General features: G+C 45.5%; 1 protein-coding gene across 3 annotated transcripts in view; it reads left to right on the top strand.

Moving 5' to 3' along the window:
* Nucleotides 1-25990, top strand: part of ADAP1 (ArfGAP with dual PH domains 1) — a 75373-nt gene that overhangs the window by 25951 nt on the left and 23432 nt on the right. For all 3 annotated transcript variants that reach the window (XR_009959964.1, XR_009959965.1, XM_062588144.1), the window contains exon 4: nt 441-523. Coding sequence is in view for 1 of the 3 variants with exons in the window: in XM_062588144.1 (XP_062444128.1) it covers nt 441-523 (83 nt within the window). In the remaining 2 variants the exon portion in view is untranslated. The remainder of the gene's footprint in view (nt 1-440; nt 524-25990) is intronic.

Genomic DNA, 25990 nt, shown 5'->3' with positions numbered 1-25990 from the left:
ATAGTATTTAGGGATTTTTTTTCTTTTGCATGTAATTTGTGTGTATGTGTTTTTTTTTTCTTTTTATTCAGTGATCACTTTTATTAGAAAGTCCAATCTGAGGAAATCATATTTAGAGTTGTCCTTATGCTAAAGGAATTTTGCACAGAGTCTAGGTGGGTGGGTGGGAGTAGGATATTCTGCTAACGCTGGAAATTTTATTACGTAAGTTTCCGCTAAATTGGATGTACGAGGAAGCAATTTATTTGTTGCTGTCTCACAGTGAATGGAAGAGACCCATGATTCCAGACTGTAGAATTTAATTTTTGCAAGACTTTTAAATCACACTTGTATTCTCCATTGAAGAAACAATGACATTAATTCTTCCTTAGCTTATCTTGGACAGTATCTCCTTTCATGTGTTTTTTTTCTACTTTGTTGTTGTTTTTTGTTTTTTACAGACTGCTGCGGGAACAGTGGATCAGAGCCAAATATGAAAGAAAAGAATTCATTCACAGTGAGAAGCAAGAACCCTATTCTGCAGGTAGTGAAAGAGGCTTTAAGCACATGAGTGTTTTGATGTCCAGCACCTTCCATGTCTTCTCTTGTCTGTTTAATGTAGCGTTATATTGATCAATGCTTGTGCTTTGCAAAATGGGAGGGGAAAGTGTGATTCTTTGGGAAAGATGTCTTCTGGCATTCTCTGTATTTGACTGGGAAAATCAATGCCTGATGGAAAGAAATCAAAGTTATCAAGAGTCCTTCTATTGACTTCAGTGGGATGTGCACCAACAATAAGTCAGAGTATCAGTGAGCTCCTTTCTAGTAGGAGGAGGCATGAATGTGAATTAAAATCGAGATAAGGATGTATGTCTCATCAAGGTGACTTCCTTTAGAAAGATAAGTAGGATTATTAATACTGCTTGGTTAATGGTAGGTAAGTGAGTACAAGGTTCCCCACTCTTCCTAAATATCCCTTGCACAGCTGTCTATCCACAAAACTGCAATGTCTTTTCTCACTGGGACCTGGCCTCCTTGTAGGGTAATAAATGCACATAGTGTTTTGCAGTTGTAGAGGCAAAGTGCTCGTGCCAGAGCTCATTTCAGCACCCACAGCACAAAGGCCAGCATGACTGTGGTCTTTTTAGTGGGATTGTGTGGCAGAGCAGGTGGATGAGATGATTTTCTCGTAGAAGGGCAGAATTCGAAGAGAAAGCACAGGGTTCAGCCGTGTTCGTTGTGAGGCTGCACCATCATAAAAACTGAATTAAAGATTGTATGAAAGTAGCTGGGTATTCCTTCACCATATGTAAGTGGCATTTAATTTATTCTGCATTTTAAGTAGTTGACACTAGCTATGTGCATGGATGGCTCTGGGATGATTTTATTAGCAAAGAACGTGTTGCAGATGAAAGGTTAAAATATTGTTTTCATGCTGCCTTTTCAGATTAATAATAAGCAGATAGTGCCAGCAGTTTGCTGCTGTTAAAATTGCAGTTAAAATCTGATATCATGTAGCCTCAATTTATATTTAGAACAATTTTGATGTGTTATTTTGTGTACATGAAACATGCACATAGTGTGTGTGGTATCCATATGCGTATGTAGTAGATTTAGTATTTAGTAGATCTAAAGTATGACTTTAGATTTTCAAAGTAGTGTGTTGAAGTTGGGCATGTTCTCTTACAAATGGTTGAATTTCTTAGTTTTGGAATGTATCTGCCAACGTGTGTAATGTTCACCCAGAAATAGTGTCTCCAATTTACACTGTGCAACGTCCTGCTGTAAAACTGTTGGTTCAACCAGGTGCTTCAGGTAGATGCATAATTTTAAGGATGTGATTAGTCCTGTTGACTCCAAGAAGAGTATTTACTTTGTTAAACATAAGTATGTGCTTCAGTGCTGTGCAAGAAGGCGAGCATGTGCTGAGCTTTCTGAAAAATACTACAGGCAGAGTTCAAGCAGGAATTTATTTTAGCAACGTATTTTGTAATATCTTTCAGTAACATCGCCACATAATATTGAACTTCATGGTGAAGCGGTAGGGTTTTTTCACCCTCTCTTTGAAGTTCAAAAACCATTAAACACAGAATAAAATAGATGGTGAAAGCCATTTAAAGCGAACAGCGCTCTCAGGAGGAGGGGGGAAAGGAAGGCAAACTGATGGTGTCTTGTAGGTTGTGTATTAATCCTTTTAGGCTGTATATTTTCTTTGAGAACTGTATTGTCATTAAAATCCGACATAGGAATTGGGTAAGTTACCTGGCGAATACTGACCAGGTCTTCATTTACTGATTCTTCTGGCCAGTAAATGTCTAATGAGCTTTGGCCCAGTAGTTGTTGCTTGGGATGTCAGGTTTGTGTTACAGCCAAAGACACCAAACTTGCACTGCTGGCTTTTCCCTTTACTGAAACATAATGCACCCCTCAGGTATGGTTACATGACCGTACTTCACCCTGTGCCAAGCTGTATTCCTCATTTTGGGTTACATGACATGACTCACTTGGGACCTCTGTTTTCAGTTCTGCTGTTACACTGGGAATTGGTTAGTTCCCAGGGCTGGGAACTGGGACATGAGAGCCAAGGGAAAATCCCATGTCCTGCAGAAAGTAGCACCTGGGAGGTTTTCACTTACGTGCTGGGGGCGGGTTTTGTATTGCTTAGGTCAAATGAGGATGCTTGGTTGCTCCATCGTGTACATGGTCCAGGAACACCAGCTTGGCCAGCTGGTGTGAACCAGAGCAGTCTAAGAGCTGGTCTGAGCCACGTTGTCTGTGAGTCCTCCAAGACTAGCTGGAGTTTGGCAGATGCAGAGGAAACTAAGCCGCATTACGTGTCCCAGCTATGCCCTTTTCCCTGCTTGCAGGAGTTGATACAGTTTATAGGCATAACAGTGTTCTAGAGGATGTACCCTGCATGGGGTGATGCTTTTGTGCCTGATCCTGCCAGGCTTAGTACTGCTGGGCGCAGAAGGAAATCATCATAGGATCTAGGCCACTGCTTTTCATTTAATCACCTCCTGAACTGCATGTAAACATGCTGTGATGAGACCAACCCAGAGATTTTTCCCTTCCCCACCCCACGCCCAGTTTGTATCTCATTTGAATGTATGTATATACTTTTCTTTCTTTCTAATATTGTGTTGAACCATTTTCCTCGCCATTCTGAATTCCCTGGAGGGATGTTAGATTACCAGTTTCTAAGCATGAAACATTTATTGCTAATAGAGACGTCAGGATTCATTTTCTAGTATTTGTTGGAAGATTTAATTCCATTTTCCAATTCCAGAGGCAGTTTTGCACTCTGTTATTTGTTCAGTAATTGCGTAAACATAGGAAAATGCTATCTTCGAATATTTTTGAGCAACATCCTTTTCCAGCCAGTCTGCTGAAACGCTGGTCAGAAATCTGATGTCTTCACTTTTGGAAAAGCCTTTGGGGAGAGACTGTCTGGAGCCTGCAGATGCCAAACAGAAGCTATCACAGCTGAACTGACAGACCTTGGAGAAATTAGTCTTGGGACCAGAGTGTCAAATGTGCAGGTCAGAGCTAAGATACAGTCATGTAGGGAAGCTTGATAAGAGGATGCAGCAAACTGTTCAACTACTAGCAAAGAGTGTAAAGAAGAAAAAGAAGTGTGGGAGGCATAGGGAAGGAATGGCCCTTGCTCAGCTCCCTTTTCATTCTTAGAAATTAGTTGCCTGTACTCAAGGAGGAGGTTTATGCTCTGAATGGTGAGTTTTTGGACCCATGCAGGGGAGCGCTGTCAGCCCGTGTTCAGAAGGAGGCAAGTTCCCTTGTGTTTATGGCTTTATTCACATGGCCTCATCTGAACGAGGAACGGTCTTGTGCTCTCCCAGGCGTCCGAAGCTGAGCTCTCCATAAGGACCACATGCAGGTCGTTTGAGATTTTAAGCACCGCCAGGCTGCAGCCAGCCATGGGAGGGACAGAGATCTCTGACGTGGCTGTGCCCAGCGTTGAAGTGGTTCTTGAGCTGTAGCTATATACCCATGGGTCATGATTCAGTCGCTGCTCCAATATCCCTGGTCAGGGACATGTGGTTGTACTTGGAAGTCATGGCCGTTTGCCCTTGGTGGAAGACTGCAATGGAAATTTCTGTAAGGAAGGGAAGCCTTTGAGCACGAGCTCATGCCCTGTTCACAGCTGCAGCTTTTAGCTCTTACACCCTGAATTAGTTTTTCAAACTCTGATGGTTTCATTCCTCCAAAAGAGCCATCATTAATGAGTATATTAGCTCCATTGATTTTAGTGTGAGGAGTCAGTTTGAATTCAGATAGTGCAGGAAGATTAGTAAAACAGTGATACAGTGATTAAATGCTTCGGTGATCCACTATCGATTCTTAGATACATGCTTTTATACGTTTGAGCTTTTAATTCAGCTGTAGTATTAGAGCTAAATAATTTCACCCTAGCCAGACTTTATGAGGCAAAGCATTATTTACACCTCAGTAATTCTGCTTAACACCACAGTCTGTATTCCTCACACTGTTGATACATTAGTTGCACAATGGCATAGAATAATACCAAATTTAAGAACCTCATATTAACATGTTTCAGGCTGGCTTTATCCCTTCTGATAAATGAACTGACTAAATTACTGTCAGCCTCCAGCTAATTATCCCCTTTAACAGAGTTTAATGGGGCACAAGTACTGAATTCTCCTAGAAACGAAGAATGGCAGCAATTGCAGTCAAAGTCCAGATCTGGAACTTAAGGCAAATGAAAGGTTTATGTGATCTTGTGTGATTTTTTTTTTTTTTTTTTTTTTTAAGTGAACGTTTTGCCCTGCTGTTGACAGGCAGCAGTTATGGTAATGCTTTCCAAAAGTCCTGCTGAGAGTAAGTTCATTTGGGTACTTTTGATTCCTCTTTAATCAAATGAATTTATGTTAGCGAAGGGAGTTGCAGAAGCAGCAAAGCAGAACACTTTTCAGAGATGAAACAGGATATTTGAAATTGATAAAGGTGCCACCGCTTCAATGCGTCTCAAGTCATGAACAAAAGAAGGGGATGTGTGTGTGGCCAAGAAAACGCAGAAGGGGAACGTTACTCTCCTAAAAACATGTCTTTGTCTTCTGGCAGACCTTCTGTTTGCTGCTGGGATGCCAGGAGAAATCCGTGCCGGTGCTGCTGCATGTGCTGAGCCCTTGGGTGAGCTGAGAGTATGACCCGGGTGGCATTGTGAGGATGGATAGCACGTGTCTTTGGGTCTTTGATTTAACATCAGCAAATGAAGAGCTTGTGAGCTGCTTTACACTGGCTGTTAAATCTCTTAATACTTGTTGAAAAAAATGGCTTAACTTTGCAGTTAGGGTCTTGAAAGTGTCTGTCCGCAGGCCGATCATGGCTAATGCAGTTGTCAGAGGAGGGCTAATCGGTATCTGCAGAAGCGGACAGAGATACCAGTCTGGAAAACCACTTGTCGCCTTTCCTTGAAAGCACTGCCTGTGCCTGCCTGTTATCCGGTGTTAGCTGTGGATGAGCCGAGGATGTTTGTCAAATCCAGGAGGATAAAGGTTCTTATTCCTTTGTCTGTGCTCACCAGCCCTACAGGCAACAGCAGTCCAACCATTTTTGCCTAATATCTGCACAATTGGTGATGGGCAAATAGTATACATTTAAAATATGTTCTCCAAAGCAATGGGAAACCAGTTGTGTTCCTGCCTGTCCTTGCTCTTGCTGTCTTTAGGCTCTCCTGCAGCCAGTGCTCGATGAGGGTATGGCAGGTGAGGCAGGAGGTCGATCACTGCACGCACGCTTGCTGCTGTTGCAATGAGTTAGGCTTTTGGCCAGGCAAGCAGGGCCAGCCTCATTCTGTGAGCAGTATCTAATAACAGGTCCAGAACGGCAAATTTCTGTGGACGAGGAGAAGCCAAGGCCCCAAAGCTCTGGAACAGGAGCTGTTCTGATTTTTTTTTTATGGCTGTTTTGATCTCCAGTCCAGTTTAGTTGTGGTGCCCAGTTAGAGACAGGTGACTGTATTCAGACTGCTTAGCATACCTTATCATTCCTTGTCTTTTGGGAGACATCTTTCCCACTGTGCTTTCCATGCAGGAGTTGGGTACTCCGGCTCCGTGATGGGCTACTACCCACCACAGTACCTGTCACAGGGATGTTCTGCGGGGAGGGAGGTGGGAGGTGGCAATCACAAGCTGTCAGATGTTTTGAAGAGATTTAAGATAACCCTAAACTGGATGGTGAGACAAGTTTTGTCTCACATGATGCAACGATTTGGTTCAGAGCCAGAGCTCTTCTATGGAGCTCCAGCTGTTTGCTGTTGAGTGGGTGCATTTTGCCTTGCTGTTGCTGTGTGTGGGGATAGCGCAGATCCTTCGAAACGTTGCTGCATAGAACATGGAAAGCTGCAGAGAGCAAACAAGCTCATAGAGTATCCCTCAGGCAGGGTAAGTTATAGCAAGCAGGAATGAATTCTGCTTTCTAAACCAGACTGCAGCAAGGCCTAACCAGCCAGGTGTGGGAACCTGCCCTCAACGTTCTCCTGGCCCTCCTAGAGCCACGCATGTCAGAGCAGAGAGACTGCTCCCCACCAGTTTGGCCGCTGAGGTGATACCCTTATGATTGGAGCTGTTGTGCTGCATTATGGTGGTGTTAAGCTTTGCTGGCTGCATTAAACAGTTCTTTTCTCATTTCATGCACCTAAAACCTCTTAACCTTCCTGGAGGTGTGAGTAAGGACAAAGCACTCCAATGAATTTCTACAGGGAAGTGGATGGGAGCTGTGGTGCCCCTTTGACAAGCTGTTGTGGGCTGCTGCTGCTGACACTGCAGTGTCTTTTGTACTTTAATTTCAGGGCTTTGTTTTATTTTATTTCCACATGGAGAAGTTGCGGGCCATTTGCAGAATCAGGAGGAGCTGCGGTGCTGTTCAGTTGTGTGTACTGGTATGCAACCACTCCTTGTTTCCTCTAAAGAGGAGAGGGAAAAAAAAAAAAAAAAAAAAAGCTGGCTGCCTGGAAACCTCCTGAGGATGGCTGCTGTTCCAGGCTGCCCATCACATGCTTCATTTCCAGCAACGGTGCTTTTAGCACTTCCAAAGTATCTTGTGAAACTCATTATTCTGCAGCAGCTGAGGTGCTGTGATGGGAACCAGATGAATACCATGGATACAAGGGACAACAAAGGAAAGACGCTACTTTTAATGCTACTAACTATAATAGTAGCCAAGGTCATAAAAAAAATCCTTGGACTGAATACTTGATGTGATTTTTACGAATGTAGATGCAGTGTAATCTCACTGGGGGAGAGAGAGGTTTTGACTTGTTCTTAAAGACTCTGAGCACAGAGGAGCAATGTCCCACTGGTGAACGGCAGACATAAGCATGTTCTCCTGAGAGATTATTTATGCCATATATTGTTATTTAATAAGGTCACTAAGGTAGTTCAAAAATGGTTTATAGGCTCTCAGGCCAAGGTGTTGGTGCTTTCCAGCGCAATGTGAACTGACAGTGAGGCACATGGTAAACTTTGTGCAAACAACACCTTTATCAAGTGAGAAATGCAGCTTTGCTGTGGAATCAGATGTAATACTATTTTCTTGTATTTCCTGTAAATAAGCCTGTAAAACCTATTGCTGTTAACTTCCTTAACCCCTTTATCAGATAGTGGAAGAGCTGTCAATAGCAGTAGAGGAGTCAGTGCAGGGCGCAGTCGATAAAAAGCGCTGCAGCCGGTTTGGCGTGCTGATATAATTCCGTTTCAGTGGAACGGGAGAACAGCGGGTTTCCCTTACTCGCAGCAGATGCTGTTGCATATCTTTCATGTTGAGACATCTGGTTCCCAAAGGCATTTGAGATAGGACCACATCATGCGTAAGGGAGAAGGATGTAAATGCTAGCAAGCATCATTGCTTTCATTCTTTAGCTGGAGCTCCTCATAAAAACGGTGGGGGGATCCAGTTTTACACTAGCTAAAGATTTCAACCCTCTCCTTCAGAATGCAAATTGGAGAAGGTTATTTGATTAGCAGTTATGTAGCTGGAGGGGGGCCTATTGCACTGCAGAACATGAAAAAAAGTGATGATAGCTGAAACCTCACATGGCCTAAGAGGTTCTGTTAGACCCACTGAGACAGCTAGAAAAAGTAGGCAAGGTTTGGGGTGTGCAAGGCCTCCTTCAGGTTTGAAACAGAACAGCTGAGGTTGGCAAGAGTTTGTTTTGGTTGTGTTAATCATTTGGGAAGCTTCACAAAAAAGAGTGGTTGATATTTGCAGAGTAGAGGGAGGTGTTAGCATGTCAGAGACCATCAGGGCTTTAGCCTCCATGGGATTTTCTATGTGTATTTACAGTACGGACTAAATCTTGCTTTTGCTATTCAGGTTAGGGCAGGGTGAGCTCTAGGTTTGCCCAGGTAGTTACAGAGGAGGGTGTTTGTCTGACTCTATCTGTTCACTTGCACTGTGTTCTCTGAACATCCTAAAGATTACTCTGCTTGTACGTTGTTTTGGATTTGCCTATGAATGTCATAGCAAACTAAATTATGAGACATGAAAGAACACTGTAAAACAGTAAAATCTGTTAATATGCATTTTCTACTCTGTGGATCTTGGATAATTTGGGAAACAGTCTGAATTAATTTTCCCCTGCACTTGCAAATTCAGAAGGAGCTCTGACTGTAAAGAACCAGAGGACACACAAGATGTAAATATATTCCTTCTCACTCTGTGAAAGATCTGCTTATTAGTTCAGTCCAACCTGCAGTGATGTAATGCGGTTTATTTTGGGCCTGATCAGACAAAGCGGTGAGCAGTGTTGCAGCTACGCCCAGTTATTTCAACTGACAGACTTGATTCTCTGGTGTCTTTTGCCTGATCTCAGCTGGCTGGTGAAGGGTTGTGAATGTCAGAGTGACGGAGCCTCTAACGTGCTTCAGCCTAGTGTTTTTTTGGGTTTTTTTTTTGGTAACCTCAGAAGCGAAGCTCCCATCTCCCGCTGGCTTTTCAGCCTGTGCAGGCTGCTGAATTGCAGGGCTGAGCAGCACCCGACGAACGAATCGGTCCTAACGATCACCTAAAAAGGCGCAGGTCTGACTGCTGGTCAGACACAGCCCCTAGCACCGCGGGGAGCCAGCCAGCCAGCCGGCGCGAAGAAATAAAGCGTCTGCTCGAGGGGTCCTGCTGTCGTTTGTAAAGTCATTAATGCACACGGTTTTTAAGGAAATGCTAATACAAAAGGGCATGTGAAGGGAACCAGCACCGTCCTCTTCCCTCTGCAAACGCTTGCGCGGTAAAACGCTGCGGAGGGAGCTGCGTGTGGGAGCGGACCTAGCTAGATGAGGTTTCACTGCAGCAGGGGTGTGGAGGACTGTGTGGGGCAGGACGATGTGTTGTGAGCTGAGATTATTTTTAAAATGAGAGAATGAGAAATGAGTGAAAAAGGAGGTGGGAAGACTGTAGAGGCTGCAACAGCTCTTCAGAACTGTGACAAATTAAAGGTGATCAGGTATTAACCCACAAAAAATTTTTTTCTTCTTTTTTTTCCATGAGAATTTCTTACAGGAAATGGCAAAAGACGACCAGCTAGTGAGCAGAGGGACTTTTGCAGTGGAGGAGGGCTGCATCCTGGGGAGCAGGAGGAGGACAGGATTCGGTGCTTCTTCACTGCAGCCCAGGAGGGTGGGCTGTGCCACCAGCTAGGCTCAGTGGCTGCTGGCTGCCCACCCGTAGCTGTACAAGGGTGTAGCGGTGCTGTGATGTTGGCTGGTGTTGCAAAAGGCCCAAAACACGTCTTCTGTTGCTGGACAAGTGAGGCTGAGTCTCAGGTGACAGTAGCCCTCTGCCTTAAGAAGAGTAGGATTTTCTCGTGACTTGTTTGGTTGTACAGGTGTCTGGAGCACCCTGAAGAGTCCATGGAGCAATTGCCTCTATAATGCCGTACTTTGGGACTAGCGGAGCCTGCTGTGCCTTTGGAGTGGGATGACACCCTTTTATAGCAGGTGTTTTGACCGTGTGCCTGGGGGAGAGGAGGGACATCTGTGCTGGGGCCTGGAGCTGCTGGCTCGGGTGAATAGGACATCTTTTGTAGTCAGCAAGATTTTTAAACTGTGAACTACCAGGGGAAAAGCAGTGAGAAAGAACATGCTATTTAAAGGCAAGCTTCCTCCTTTTGTACACACACAGACATACTTGCATGTGCCGGTAGATCCCTGCCCTGCAGCAGAGCTGCCTGGTGCGGGGAAGGACAGCTGAAGCAGGAGAGGACGATGCTCACAGAAAGGCGTGTGAACGAGACAGCTGCAAAGTCTCCGTCCTGGGCACTGGGGCAGTATCAGGGTCAGGGAAGCAGGTTGTCAACGAACCCAGCTTCTCTGAGAAATGTGAGAGAGAGAAGGGTTTTTTTTCTGCCTTATTTCTGGCAATTCAGTCTGGCCTTGGGGAAAAGGCAGCATCATCCTCCTCAACTTTCTTGGGCAGCCACGTGCGAAGGTGTGAACCAAACGCAGTCCGTCGTGTGCAGCTGTTGTGAAACAAGTGTTGCAGCAGTGGAAAAATGTGCTTTAGATGGAGGAGAGCATGACCTGGGGTTTTGTGCTTTTACGAGCGCCACCCAGCTGAGCGGCCGCGAGGACACTTCTCTGTCCGTGTGAAAATAACAGTTCTCCTCCCATGCAGGACTCTTAGTGTGCAGAATAAATTTGAAAAATACTGCAGCGATGATAAGGACTAACCAGAAAAGGGCAAGGTATTACTGACGGCATTGCATGATAGCAGCTGGCCAGCTTGCAGAAAACTATGCAGGGAAAACAATTAACCTTAAACTGCAGGGAACTCAATTCTCCAGGTGTTGTGGGAATATATACTCTAGTTTCTGCTCTTTAACTGAAGGTTTCTCTCCCCCTCCTTCCCCTCTTCCTCCTATGTTGTCAAAGCAATGTGCTTTGAAAAGTGGACTTCTCCTTTGTCAAAGATGGCTTTTTGATGCAAGCATTTTCAGTGAGGGAATGAATTGTGTTGGGCGGCTTAGAGTTTGCATTTGAGAGCCCTCTGATACGCAGCATTTCTTTTCTCCTGTTTGAATACCTGAGGGAGGTGGATGCCTTCTTTTTTTCTTTTTTTTTTTCCCTCCTTCTCCCAGAGTTACCCAAAATAAGACAGAGTGAGGGCCAAATTCTTGGTTGGTGTAAATCTGTGTTGCTCTGAAGCTCACGCTGATTTGTGCTGTTTGAAAGCTGTGGTGTGGGAGACTGTTGTCTCCCGTCGGACATGGGTCCGTGTTCAGGGCATCGCGACGCCTCGTGGGATGAGATGCCTTTCCTTGCATGAGCCCCGGTGATGTGTGATCAGATGGTGCTGTGGGAGCAACATGATATGAATTACAAAAAGCTGTTGTATGAAGCTGTCTCCTCCTGAGCAGAGGCAGGTGGCATAGGTGTTTGCTGTAGCACTCTTTAGTTGCTGGTGAGATAAACACATTAAATGATACAGTTGAATCAAAACTCCATTCCTGCAGAATGTCATTGGCTAAATCAAGGGCTGCTTTTAGCATGGAGAAAATTTAAGCCAACTAACAGGACAGCAGCCAGCTGCAATCTGAACCTCTGTCACACCGACCAGTGCAAAAATTGGGGGTTTTCGCTCAAATGCAGTCCAGGGAACGGGACGTGGCACGGCTCTGAGTGCACAGGCTCTGAGTCCACGCAGCAATACCCACGGTGTCGTTTGCGACCTGACAAAATCCTTTTTGGCGTTTCTTCTACCCGGGAAGTGTTGACACCAGCTCCTTGTGGCACAAAGAGGCTCTCGCATCAGTGCCGGGCTGTGCCGTGGCTCCCAGCGCGCCGCAGCTCTGCCGTCCCTTTGCTTCGAGGGCTGCAGCACAAACGACGGGCAAGCTCGCGGGGGTATGAAATACCGCAGCGGATCTGCTTCGCGGTAGCGACTCGGAGCAGTTTGGCCTGTAAATGCTTTGTTCCGTTTTAACACAAGTTTGTGTCTCCGCTACCTGCCGCTGTCTTTGGAGTGGTGGAGAAATCTCTGCGGTGGATTTTTTTTTTTGCTGTAAACCTTCTTCCTCCCCAAAGGGCACAAAAACCCAGCAACATCCATGGAAGCGTTTTGGTTGAGATCGTTAGGATTTGAAACGTTACATTAAATGACACTAGACTCTGAATGCCACAATAAAAGTTCTAGAGCTGCATGAACACTATGAAGTTACAGTTGTCTTTAAGGCCTTGCCTGTGTAGCCTTGTTTATCTCTAAAGTGAATAGTGCTAAACAGATGAAGACTTTTTTCCTCTCATTCTGGTTTTATGTTGGCTAGTTTTTCCTTAATGGCAGTGAATTGAGTCTTGATTTTACTATATCCATAATCTTGATCCGAGTTTTTTCAGGAGTTTCTCTGAATGCAAACCTTTATTGAACCTCAAGGCATGTATGACTGATGGACAAATAGTCATCAAAAGCTTTAGCAGGCCTTGATCTTAGTCCATAGAGAGGAATTTTCAATATAAAGAAATCAGTTAATTTATTTCTACTTATTAGCCTCAAAGAGGAGTTGCTGCTTTGCTCTGACTGATTTTTAATGTCACTCTTATCTGATGTTAGCTGTAAAATGGATTAAATTCTCTTCTGATGCTTGAAAGGCTCAAATATTAGAGCTCTCCTTTGACTGAAGCCCAGGCATTTCGTGCTGGTGTCCCTCTGCAATTGGAAGTCCTCATTTCCATAATGCAGACCCAGGCACGGCAGCAACGTGTGTCAGGAGGATTTGGCACACTCCGCCTGCTGCTGCATGGGGTGATCTGCCGAGTCTCCATCACTAGAAGGCCCTTGGGGACAGGGTCAGTGCAGCCTTCTTAGCTCCTCTCTCTCCTCCTTATAAATAGATCCCTTGTAGACCTAGGGATTGAAATAAAAAGACTAGTATTACTAGAGAGCAGTAGAAATTGTGGTAGTACAATGTTTTGAAACTTCACGTAGACTTCTGCACTTCTTAGACCTGGATGGAAAAACGAGATGTTCTGTGGTAGGAAGTCATGACTCTAGTTCCTTGAGATGTTTATTGGTGCTTGATGTGCACACTGAGATTTCATCACTGGTGTCTGCCGTTAAATCATGGTTTCCAGTAAAAACTCAGCAGCTGCCTCCTATGTCTGGCTGAACCAAAATACCAGGCTCAAGTCTCGATTGATTTCGACAAAATTTTATTGCAAACCCCAGTGCTCCATCCTGCCCTTGTCTCTAAGATCTTGGCTACTCAGTCGCTAAATTTGGGTCCATTTTCACTAGCACCAACTGAAACTATGAGCTATTCCATTGACCTAAGAGCTTCTGTTATTCTAAATAATTTCCAAAGAAACTTGCTTTCCCTGAAGTAATTGCTTACCTGCCAAACTGCATTGCAAATTCCTGCCTGGGCACAATCCTGTGCAATGTGCTGTAGATGACCCTGCTTAAGCAGGGGAGTTGGTTGCAAGAGGTCCCTTGCAATCTCAACCATTCTGTGATTCTGAGAAATGAGATTAAAGGTAGGTGGATGATGACAGCAAATGCTACTCATGCAGTAAGACTGAAGTTATTCTGAACAATTTTGAGCCTGGGAAGTCTCAGCGGGCAGTGGAAAGACCCACAATTAAACAGAGCCAGAAGTAGAGCATGCGGCAGGGTGAAGCCTCTTTGCAAATAAGATCAAACTCCTAGCTGCGTAAGGCAGCAGATAGCTTAGACATAGTTATAGCTTCTCTTTCCAAGCCCTGTGACCAAACACCTCTGACTGTTTAGCATTGATACACCTTTGCAATTTGTATTTGTATTCAAGTTTGGAAGTTTTCCCGAAAGAAAAAGAAAAGAGATGTTGGGATGCACTTGCACTCCTACAAGGAGACTAACATGCAGCTCATGTCATTGCGCACAGAGCTTTAGACTTGTTGGCAAGATCAGCACTGTGGGAGGCAGTACATCACCTGAGGATTTGGCTTCTGGGTTGAGTTTTGCAGCCTGCTGCGAGTTTGCTGCTGTGCAATTCTGCTGAGGCATCTCTTAGCTGTTGTTACAACAGCAGGGAGTGTGGCACGGACAGCTTCGAGAGTGCAGATTAAGTGCCAGTGGGGGTTTATCCCTCTCAAGAAAGGATGCAGATGCCCTTGCTGGTCGCACTGCAAGGGAGCGTAACAGCATTATGCATGGATTGCATCTGTGTTTTAGCCACAGTGCAGATGCACCGAGGAAGCGGTCCTGGTCCAGGGAGACTGATTACAGGCAGTGTGGAGGGCGTGACTTTGTGAGTGTCCATACAGAAATTCCAGACCCGGTGTCTCCTTCCATGCAGTGCTGCTGTTTACTTTAGAGATCGTCTTTAATTTTGTTTTTTAAGAGAAGGAAACACTGGCGTGCCATTGTCAGGAGGGGGTTAAAGCACAAGCATCTCTCCAGTGAGCAGTGCATAAGTAACCTTGCCTTGCTGACAGCACAGAAACCTCCTTCACTTGCAGCCACAGCGAGGGCTTGTGTCTGTGTCGTGCAGGCGGTTACGTCACCCTGCTGAGCAGGGGAAGTGACTCACCCTGGGAATGGGCTCTGCAGCCGCCGGGCACCCGGAGCTGGCCGCCCCGCACAAGGTAACGTGTCCTGGTGCTTCCCACGGGACAGCCGTGAGCCGTGGCGTTTAGTGCTGAGGACCGTGCCTGCTCAAAGCACACGTGCTCCTCCATGGCTGGTTAAATCACCGCCCGGGCTCTCAGACAGGTTAATCATGCCCAAAAGCCTCTGTGGTATGTAGAAGGCTGAGCCAAGTGGGTGCCGGTGCCTGCGGGTGCCTGAGCAACTGGGTGTGCAGCATCTAGGCTTGGTTGGTTGTGCAGTGAAGTCTGAATGCAGGAGAGAGGAGACTAAGGGCTGGGAATCATCCTGTTTTCTAATCTTTATTTAATGAGGAGGTATAATTGAAACCAGAAGGCTCAGGAAGAATTGAGAAGGAGGAAAGAGGAGAAGCTCCACAGGAAAGCGTGGTCAGGTGGAACAGGCAGGACTCCTATTTGCTGATGCTCAGTCTCCTTTTTATGCCTTCCCAGTTTAATCCAGCACTTAACATTACACATCTCCCTGGCAGGACTTGCTCCAAGTTACCTTTCCTCATCCTCTCCCTGGAGGTTTGAGGGAAATGTCATTTCTTAAAAACAAATGACAACTTCCTCCTCCTACTACTCAGTTCATTCTGTTATTGCTAGAAACAGAATTAAGGTGTGATGCAGTGGAAGTTACTTTTGCTGTTCTCTCAACCTCATTCAGAGCAGAGTACAAACTCATGCAACAGCCTGTCCTGAGGAGACCTCTGGAGTAAATAGCCAAATAAGCCAAATCCCCTCTGAGGGGCAAAGAAAGGTATCCATTAAAAAATTCCACTAAAGAAAATAGGCTGTAAAATGCCCAGCCAAACTAACAACATGCGCTGCAGCAATCTGTCCGGACAAGGTAGTGGGCAGCAACAGTCCTTGGAGTGCTCGAGCAAACAGGAGACCCTCACTCGGCCGTAGCTCCCTGCAGCAACTTGCTTGGCAATGCAAGTGATCTAAACATCAAGCATTGACCTTACTGCAGTAAAGACAAGATTCATCAAACAACTGTTTAGTGAACCAAACTAGGGAGGAAGATGCAGAGCAAGATCGCGGGAGGTTTTTGCCTTTATTCCTGCAAGGAGAGGAGGCCTGAAACAGGAGCCTGCAACCGGCATCTCTCGCTGCATGCCAGCGCAGACGCTCAGCTGTTTCAGCAGCGCTCGTAGCATCTGGCCTAGGGACCAAAATGGTTTTTCAGGGCTTCCCACTGATGTTTTGAAGGGCCGATTCAGTTGTGGTGGCCAGACGCAATGCAGTCCCTTGAAGTGCCATCTAATGAGGATCTGGTAAAGTGAAAGGTAGATAATTTGCTGTTTACTTGCCTGCCTAAGGAGATACCACACCAGATCACCACCAAAAGACAAAGGAAAAGGCTCTAAGTGCAAAAGCTTTTCTTTTAAAAATAGCTTAGGTTCATTTTTACTATGTCTGAGCTGTGATTAAAAAGATAAGAGTCTGCTCTTAGGTTTGCTGGCTCTCCAGGAAATTCATGGGCGTCCCAGTGACCCAGTGGTGGTGTGCTGGAGTGGAGAGAAATTGATACTGCTCTTACAGAGAGCTAGTGCAGAAAGAAAATCAAGCAGGAAAGAGAAAGACGCTGATGTCTTCAGCTAATCTGAAGCACGGGAGCATTTTGCTAGCCAGAATCATGGTAAGGACGCCTTGGTTGGGAGGGGAGCGTTGGAGGCGGAGGGGCAGCTGCCAAGCCAAGCCCTGGCAGCACCGTTTTGGGGGAGCACGGCAGGGAGCTAAAGCTGGATTTTCGCAGCTAGTTTAGGATCCAGCTGTAATTTTAACAGCTGGTTCCATCAAGCTGCCTTCACTGTAGCTCCGATCCAAAGCTCCTATAATTAGCCAAACAGCAGCTGCTTTCATGCAGAAACTGAACCAGCAGCCAGTTTGCTGCAGGGGAAGTGGGGCTGCATGGGTGTGAGCCATACCCAAAGTGGCGGAGGCTGGCCAGTAACACTGTAGGTGGTGAGGGTTTGGGTGTTTTACTTTTTTCACCTAAGCATTGCTTTGCACAAAACACTCAGTTATTCTTTTCCTCAAAACAGTGCAAATAAGTCTTGTTTCATTTTGCCTCATCCTTAGGGGAGAAATACTTGTATTTGTCAACTCCGATCAAGCCTATTTCATTTGTGGTCAAGTCGACGCCGGTTGTGTTTGCTGCATGAGTGCAGTTTCTCGTGGGAGAGCTGGCGTGAGACCCTGTTGCCCCTGGGTTCTCCGAAGGGCTGAGTTCGCGGCCTGGATTGCTGTGCACTCTGCAGGGCCCCTGAAGGCGCAGCGAGCTCTACGGCCCCCTGGGACTTTCAGTCCACCTGCTGCATGTAGCCTATGAAATCAGTAGGTGCATGAAACACCTCGATTATAATTTGCATGAGCAAATCCTGTCCTCAAGCCTTCCCAGTTTAGTGTCATCCAGCTTGAAACAAGAGGTTTAGATCTTGCCCAGGCTGCCTGTTCCTATAACCTACAGTCAATAAATTAATCTTTTCTAATTGGAGAGAGCTAAAAAGAGCATGTGGTGCCATGTGTTTTCTCTAATAAACATCTAAAGAAGGCCTTTTTGTAGGATCTCCTCTATGTTTCTCCGTGTTCGCATGCTGGGCATGCTTTTCATCCCTGTGCAGTGTCACTGGGTTAAAAGGTTGGTGCCACACAGCTCTCTTCTGATAATGAGAAGGGAGTGACTAGGGAGTAATATTATAACAACGTACGTGGGGAAAAAGCTGATTTCATGGCCAACTCTTCTAGCTTAATTAAATCTCCATTATAGAAAGATCCATTTTTATATTGAAAACCTGTGCAAGGCCAGGCAGTTTCTGTCCCTTAGTAGAAAAAGAATATTTTTCTGAGTGAGGTTATGTTTGTGCTTCAACTAAGAAGTAACAGCCACTTCCTTTCGACTGGGACCAGCCCAGCTCCATCACTGGTTTCATAATTCTGTGCTCCAAAAAAAAAAAAACCAAAAAAAAAAACAAAACAAAAAAAAAAAAAAAAACCCAAACCCTGCAGGGTTATGAAACAGTGGAAGGATGTGGAACATTTTGCATTACAGGGCCTGATCCAGAGCACATCTGAGCGCCCTGCTGAAGATGTGCGTGGCCTAGCAGCTGTGGGGTTGGCTGTACCTGAGCGTGTCTGCCGTGCCCTCAGAAAGAGAAAAGGCAAAGTACGGAAACGGGGTGGTGGTCAGTGCTATATGTTAGTGTATTGAGCCATGAGGATGGGAATGTTTTACCAGGAGGGCTGCAGCTGGCTCTTCTGATGGCAATAATCTGAGGAAACATCAGCAAGTGGTGGAGAGAAACGACGTGCATTGCATTTTCCCCATATAGCAAGCTTATCTGAGTTTTCACCTTGAAATCTCTGATGCAGCAGATAAGTCTGCAGTGGCAGAGTTGTTATGCAGACCCCACTGCTGGCCTTTTGCATACTTACAGGGAAGTATTTGAATTATTTAAGAAGTCATGGTCAGCACTGGGTTGGAAGGTGCCTCCTCAGCAATATAAATATAAATATGACTGTTTTAAAAAAACGTTCCTGTAGTTGAGGAGCACACGCAGCAGTAACCTAGATGAGCTAGATTCGTTTTCATAACTAGCTCTGTGAGAGCAGCCCTTGAGGGAAGTGATTATGTGGCACATCAGTAACAAACAGGATATCCCCAAAATATCTAAAAGGCAAGAGCTGCTCAGCAGAGAGTGAATTTCAAACTTTCACGCATTGCAGAGGCTGGAAGCTGAAATTTTAGCTTCAGCAAAGTTAGTGGGAGTTCTGTTCAGTGATTTATTCAGGCCAGAATTTAGCTTTAATTTGTATGATTACAGGAGTTTATAAAGCAGGATTGCAGTGTTTCGGGGGACAATAGCTTCAAAAAAAGAAAGGTGGGTTAAACGTTCCTGCAACCCAGAAGCTTTTACTGCACTGCTGTGGACTGAACATGCCTCCATCAATACCACAGGAGCTGGAGGAGCATCCAGTGTGAGCTGATTTCTAGGACAGCTGTAAAACTGGCAGCCAAGAGAGGAAAGAGTCCTCAATTTAAAGTGTGTCTGTTCCGTTCATAAAGCTATAGCTTTGACTGCAAACGCGTCGAACACTCAATAATAGATGATTGGGAGCCGTTAGCACCACAGCAGATGTGCTCCGAGCCATTTGGATTTCTCTTCAAAGCAAACAAAAAGGAATGTTGTGCGTGTGCGATTGCCGCGAAGATGGATTTCTTTGATTTATTATGGTGCTATAATGCTGCTTACCTGGGGGGAATGCTTTACTCCAGACTGTCCTGGAGGGAGGGCCCTACACTCATTAGAAGTCAATAGTGAACTTCTCTGCTGACTTCAGACAAGCTCTGCTCAGTGATTAAGTTCTTCTAATCCTTTCTTCGATTGATCTGTGTGAGCAGCTGTCCAGGCTGAGATTTTGTTTACTGGTATGGGTATGAGACAATCCATCTAAAACTATTTGTGGCTTGAAGGATATTTTGGACCCCTCCTATAGCTGTGGTTCAAGCGAGGGCTGTGCTTCGAACCTAGGCTGCTAAATGTGCGTGTGAAAGCTAGATCCTCAGGTGTTCCCCAGAGCTTTGCAGTAGTTCTGAGCTGAAACCTCAGTACTGTGTAGTTTGGCTTAACCCATCTGCAGTGAATATTGGTGCTAAAGCCTGCTGCAAAGGTTCGTTGCTTATCTCCACATCTTGCAGGGTCTCACCCCCTTGCAGAGGGAGATTGGGGTTTTACACCTCAGCACGCATCCGTATAAATTTGCTGTGCGTCGGCAGAGAATGAGCCGTAGCTGCAGGGAGAGGTGGGGGAAGGCTTTCTGCCAGCGCGTGGCCCAGCGAGGCCCAGCTCCCCGGCTTGGAGAGGGAGCACCTGCACGCATCTGTTGAGCATTTTGGTGCTTTCTGCATAGAAGTCAGTGTGGCAATGCATGAGGCTGTGTGTGCATTTGCCTTCACTCCTCGGAAGTCCCTGCAGGGCCAGCTTGGCTTGCAGGCAAGATCGGGGGTGGGGGGGAGGTAGGGAAAATAATGCTGGTGGTGGAGTAAGCTGCCGGGGCCCCACGGCAAAAAGCTGTGGCCCTGCTGTCTGTGCGTCTGCCCCATGCTGCTATCATCTAGGCAAGGATCGTTTTGTCCTTGTGTCTTTGCTCTGCCGTCTTGAGCTGGTGGTGCCGACCGTCGCGTTGGCTTACAGCAACGGGAGGACAACGTGGGGAAAGCTGCACGGAGCTCTGCAGAGCCAAGAATGTAAGCACGTGTTTATCCTCTAATAGCATGGTTAGGATCAGCCTGTGCTGCAGACTCCTGAGGGCTTCAGGAATCTAAATTTCCACATACAAACATTCTACAGGGGTGGCAGGGGGAAATCACCCTGGGCTTCGGTTTCCTTTCTAGCCATTTCATCTTCAGTTGCCTCTTTTCTGAATTTGATTGCCCAGTGGCTGCAGCAAGAACTTATTTGAGTGTTTTTGTTTTGCCCAGTGAGGATCCTGAACTCTGGTTTGGGATTATTCTTGCTCTCAAACTTCAGCTTCCAAGAGTGTAGCACTCTTTTACAGGTACTGTCATGACTTAGTGTTGAATGCTGATCTTTACGTGCTTTATTTCCTGGCTTCCCAGATAGATCAAGTGCATTCATTGCTGGTAAATCAGGTAAGCATCGTATTGTGAACCTCTCAGGTTTCATCAGCTTTAATTTTTCTAATAAAAGATGGGATTCAAAAGATCAAAACCTGAAGGTATTTACCTGTAACTGGCATTTTTCTCTGAGCAGCCAGCATCTCCCAAGTGGGCATATACTGCCACTCAAAGAGGAAGTATTTGATTTCTATGTAAAATTGGATTCTACATTCAATTCTCAGTAATGCAAGCCTAAGACTTCCAGTAAAGACATTTTCTTTAGCAGAGGATTTTAACATCTCCCAGCAGTTACAATCCGATTGCACTGCAGCAGCTAACTATTGTCTTATCCTTAATATGTAAACACATGCTCAGTAATTAAGTTACCGTGGAAGCTGTACTGTATTGATGGTCCATTACGAGTTGATAAAAGGGAGGATATGGCTGTCCTGCAAACCAAATCTGACAGGCCTGCTCTGGTCAAAGACTCAGGAACTTCACGCTTTAGTATAATCTCCCAACGTTCGGTCTCAGGTGGCGTTTTCAGGGGTGGTTACTACTCAGTAGGAGACCAGCTTTTCCAGGAGTTGCTCTTAAAAGGAAGTTTTTTCAGATCTGCTGCGGTGGTGGCATCTGGCCTTGGCAGCCTCCTGCCTCGTGGCCACTTGTCTGGAGATGGCCCCTTCCTGCCCCTGGGAGGTGGCAGCTCCCATCGCCCTGTGCGGGGGCACCTTGTGCGATGTCCCCTCTGCGCTCCACCAGCAGCAGGGCAATGTGACACCACTCGAGGTACCTTCTGGGAGTATTAATGACTATATTAATTTCTTTGTCACCTGAGAGCTTCTCTGCAGGGAATCATAACATGTGATTAAAGAAACCAGTTAAAAACAGCTTAGAAAGCTGGATTAGATACATGATCTCTTATTATGTTTCCTTTTAGCTGACAACTTGGTGAAAGAAGGGGGGGTCCGGATTACACTGGGAAACATCAGAATTGACAGGAGTGTTTTCTGACTGTTAGGCTTAGTGGTGTCATGAACGATTTTAATCAGATTTAAATAGTGGCAAACATCACAGGCTTAATGGATTTCAGCTTTATTATTGGAGCTTTACTTCGAAGCAGTTTGGATTTTCAGCTGTGAGCCAGCAATGCAAGTGTATTTGCGATGACATTAAAAGGGACTGGAATCCCAGGGACTGACTGTGCGTTTAAATGCTACATGCCAATGTATGGGGACAGAGCTAGTCATCTTTGCATCAAACTCCAAATCTAGGTGTGTTTTTAAGCTCTGCCCCATGTTTTTCCATAGAGACAGGGTATTTGGCTCCATTTCACACTCGATCCCTAGCAGATGGGTAGCTGAACAGATATTTTCCATTTCAAAGGTTTTGTTGTTGCTCCAACATGAAGCAAAATGACAACACGCTCGTGCAGTGGTCTGCCGAGTTAGTTGTTTGGTTTATTTTCCACGCTTGGCTTCAATCTCCAAGTTATCCTAAGTATCATCTAAAATGGCCTCTATCCCTCCTTTTAGAGGCCATGGGTTTCTCTCCTGGAACTCCCCATAGTTAGCATTTACCTTGGCTGTGCTCGGCTGTCACCAAGAGCTGTGGTCACCAAGAGCCAGCTCCATGTGATCCGACCAGAGAGTCGGACCAGAAAGTCCCCGGGGGCACTGACACCCATGTTTCTGCACGGCCTCGATACCTGCCTCCAAATCCAGGCTCTCTGGGTGTTTCTTTTTTACGTTTGGGGAAAAGATACCTTGCGAGACATCAGTGTTGAAGAGAGTTTTGTAAAAATGTGTTCAACTTTGCCCCAAGGATTGGTGATGGAAGACAAGCTCATACTTCCAGCTTTCGCAGATCGGCTTTAGCTAAATTTCTCAACGGCAAAAGTCACTGTTTCCTGTCCAACTGCTCGGTGCTCCTAGTCCTGTAGTTGGAGGGGGGGAAAAGCGGAACATAGGCATTTTACAAGTTCACGTCAGAGGCAGCGTTGTTCCCTTTATCACTAAAGGGAAATGCACATGTTTTTACTCCGTTGTGTTTTTTGTGCCATCTGAAACCACAGACCTGAGGTTTCAGGTACTTCTAGCGCTGAACTGAATATTAATGATGATGTCTTCCCCTAGAAGGCCAAGGAGCTGTCTATAACATGGTATCTCAATCATGTTCAAAAGCCTGGCTTTTGGTGTGATGTAGCTCTTCAAGTGCTAATTGCCTTTGATTAAGTCAATCATTTGCAGAGTGAGTGGGTTAATTGGGTATTGTGAAGCTATCAATCTAATCAGCTGCTTGCATCCATAGCTGAGGCGCTGCAATGCAGCAGGACAATAATTGTTTTATGAGCTCCTGGAAGGCAGCAGAGGCAGACTGGATGGCAACAGGAAACCCTTTTCTGCAAAATGGCCTTTAGGAAAGGTAATTTGCATGTTAAGTGCTCATTAGGGAGAGGACTGATTGATTAAGAGCTGGGAAATTCACTCCTTAAAAATGTGTGCGCATAAGAAAATAGTTGATGTTGGTGTCTGTACACGTGGACATTTCTGGGATGCATTTGCTGAGCTCGGAGTGATGTGAGGAGTGTGTGCTTGGTCTTCTAGGGGATGAAGAGCCCGCACAGGGTGGCAGCTGGGGAAATGAGGGGATTCCCACTTAGCAAGGGAACAGGAAGGCATGAGACACATCAGCTGTTTACTTGTAAGGTGTTCTGGTGTGTCTTGAGCTTGTCCTAGCTGAGCTTCCGTGGCAAAGAGACCAGTTGGTTTCCAGGATCACTCAGCATTTGCTTATTTGCCCCGTACTGAGACTTTCATTTACAAAGCACTGAACTGTGCTTGAACAGTAGCAATTCTTGGTTGCTTCCCACCTGGCCCATGCAGTTAGTGCCACAGAGGGAAAAGATATATTCTCGTTAGCAAACCTCTGAGGTCCCGACTTCCTCTTACAAGTGTAAATGATGCTGTCTCCAATACACTTGTATCTGCACTGGTGAACATGGAACCAACAGTATGTGTATTCACTCAGAGGTGGCTGTACAATTATTTGCAGGGAAGTTATGAGCTCTTAGCACAGCTACAGACAAGGAAGAAAAAGCTGATCATATCATGCAGTAGACCAGTGATCTAGCTGCAGCTTTGCTTGTAGACTCTCAGTTGACTGACCGGCCTTGATGAGACTTGCTACTTCAGGGGACTGTCTCTATTTGTTGGGAGGACACGTTTGTCTCTGGACAGATGGTGGCTTTTTCACTAGATAAGAAGATTTTTCGTTAAGTGGTTTTGGTTTTGATTGGAATGCAAATGCTTAAAAATTCAAATTGAAGCCGCTGCAATATTTCGCTTTGATGGTGGCCAAATGCTGTGGAAAGAAATAGTATTAAAACTTACAACAATCAAACCAAACGATATAAACTGATACAGCCAAACAAGAGGTTTACAGCTTTATTGCAACAGCATTCAGAGCTCTGCCCAGTCAGTAAGAGAGTCTTCAATGCTTAGCATATGCCTTCGTCTCAGTCCAGCATCCTGCTTCATGGATGACACAGTTTATTTCTGAAGGGAGTGTTCTTCAGTCCTTTTCTGCTGAAGGAGGGTGTGACATTCGCTGTCACTTGTAGTCTAATATGTCAGGGATTCTCCAGTCAACCGCTTCAAATAATTATGCAATTTCTTAACCTCACAGAAAAAGCAGACATATCATCTGCAATAAGTACCTACCTACCACTCTAGTTTAATTAACATCTTACGATATTGATATTAGCAGACTACTGTGTTCCTGACATATAGCAGAAGTGGCAATGTATACTCTGTAATTTTAGCAGCCAAGTGATGTAGTTGTATTTAAATCTTCTTCATCTCCAAAGCTGTGAATTAGGGTCAAAGCACTTTGCCTGACTGCTTAAAGGAAAGGAAATCTGTTTCTGTGGTTGGATGTGTCCAGCCCAAACTCCATAAAAATGTGATTACACATACTAGTACATTTTTTTCCTCTATTTCAGTGTTCCATGCTTTGTCGTGCAGTGAGACCAGAAGGAGAGAACCAACAGAGTGCACTATTGGCTATGTTCAGCTTTGGATGCATTCGCATGCTGCTCCTAAAAGCCTTGTGCCAGGCCTGGTTTTACTGCTGAGGTTGGAACTTCATGGGAGCAATCAGTTCTGATATCTGTTTCCAGGTGAACTTGCAAAACAGATATGCCAAAGGAACTGAGGAGCAGATGTGATTTAATGCCAAGTTTATAATGCTTTCCTTGGGATGAGAGAAAGAAAAGTCTATGTATCTATTTTTTTCAAGCCACTGAATTTGTCCTTCTCTCATGACATTTTTTTTTCCTCTCTGAGAACAAAGGCTCAAACTAAAATACTGGTCTTATATTTCAAATTCTCATAAAGACCAAAAAAAAAACATTAACTAAGCACCACAGGAGCTTTCTGAGGTGGGGAAGTAGCACTGTCCCTGGTTTTAAAGAAAAGGAACTTGAACAAGGCGCTGGGGGAAGTCAGCTGCAAAGGTGGTGTCTGCATTGGGCTGCCTTGCTGGGACATCCTTCACCTTGCTTCCTCTGTGCCTCCTGCGTGATGGGAGAGCTGGTGCAGAAGAGGGCACCTAGTAGGTGTTACTGTTGGTAAACACTTGGCTTGGAAGAGCTCTGGGCACAATAGTCTGGAGCTAGTCCTGGGCCCTACTGTGGTTTCTTTTTGGTGAACCGATTTAGTGACCCAGTTTTCTTTCCCCAGGAGTTCTGGCTGCCATTTTACCTTGGAAACTATGTAATGGATCAAAAATTACCCATTCTGGCTGTGTGGTTTCAGGTTGTACTAGGTGCCATTTGTTGGCTAACTTTGCCACAACTGCATGGTGTTTTTTTAATAGATGTCCCAGGTTTTTGCCAGGACTGCCTACAAAAGCAAGTGATTGATTTTTTTTTTTTCTTCTTCGCAGATGGCTTAAGTGCTGCAGAAAACTTGACAGCTGAAGAGCCGTCGCATTAGTAACCCAAGAGCAGTTAGCTAAAGAGAGCCTGCGGCTCCTGACCTGCAGCTTTCCATCAGGTGGCCTTTTTTTGCCGTAACGGCCGGGTGCTTGTGGTTGAGCACAGCAACGGTGGGCAGCCGCATCCTCTGCTCTGCGCTTTGGAAAGGAAGCAGATGTGTTGGCAGGGCTGCACTGGGCACCAGTGAGTGGCATGGGATTGCACATCGATTCGCTTTGTTGTAAGCAGAGCAGCCCTCGTGAGGGCGAGATCTCAGTTTGGCCGGATATCTCTAAATATGAAGCTGTTGCTAAGGCAGTGCAGCCCGCAGAGACGAGGAGAGCTGGTTTAGGTAGACACTGGTCCAGCTCTGGTGTCCTTCAGCCTGAGATCTGCTTCCCTGCTCAGCCTGCTGCGAGTGTCATCTCTGAAACCCTTCTCTAGCTGTTTTCAAAATTTTTTAGATCCAAACATTGAGGATGTGTCTTGTGGAAAAGTATGTTTGCCTGGGGAACCTGAATAAGTTCATGTTCAGTTCAAGTCCAATTCACTGTGTTCAGCGCTTAACAGTGTTGACAGGGGTGCAGACAACAGACTGGGGCAGAGCAGAGCAGCTCCCAAGGACACAGCCCTGAAGGAGGAAAGAAAGAAAAGAAGCAAGCAAAAAGATTTATGAAAATCTGTACCAGAGTATAGCAAAATTAGCAGCTGGCTTTGTCAGAGCAGCCAGGAGCTCTTTTGCAGAGACGATCATTCTGGAGAGAGCCGGCATGTGAACTAAGGAAAGAGATAATGCTTAGGTTTTCTTTTTTG

Source organism: Rhea pennata, chromosome 15 (genome assembly GCF_028389875.1).
Source record: "Rhea pennata isolate bPtePen1 chromosome 15, bPtePen1.pri, whole genome shotgun sequence".
Classification (NCBI taxonomy): domain Eukaryota; kingdom Metazoa; phylum Chordata; class Aves; order Rheiformes; family Rheidae; genus Rhea; species Rhea pennata.
The sequence above is the reverse complement of the archived record's forward strand: the minus strand, read 5'-3'. Positions and strand labels throughout refer to the sequence as shown.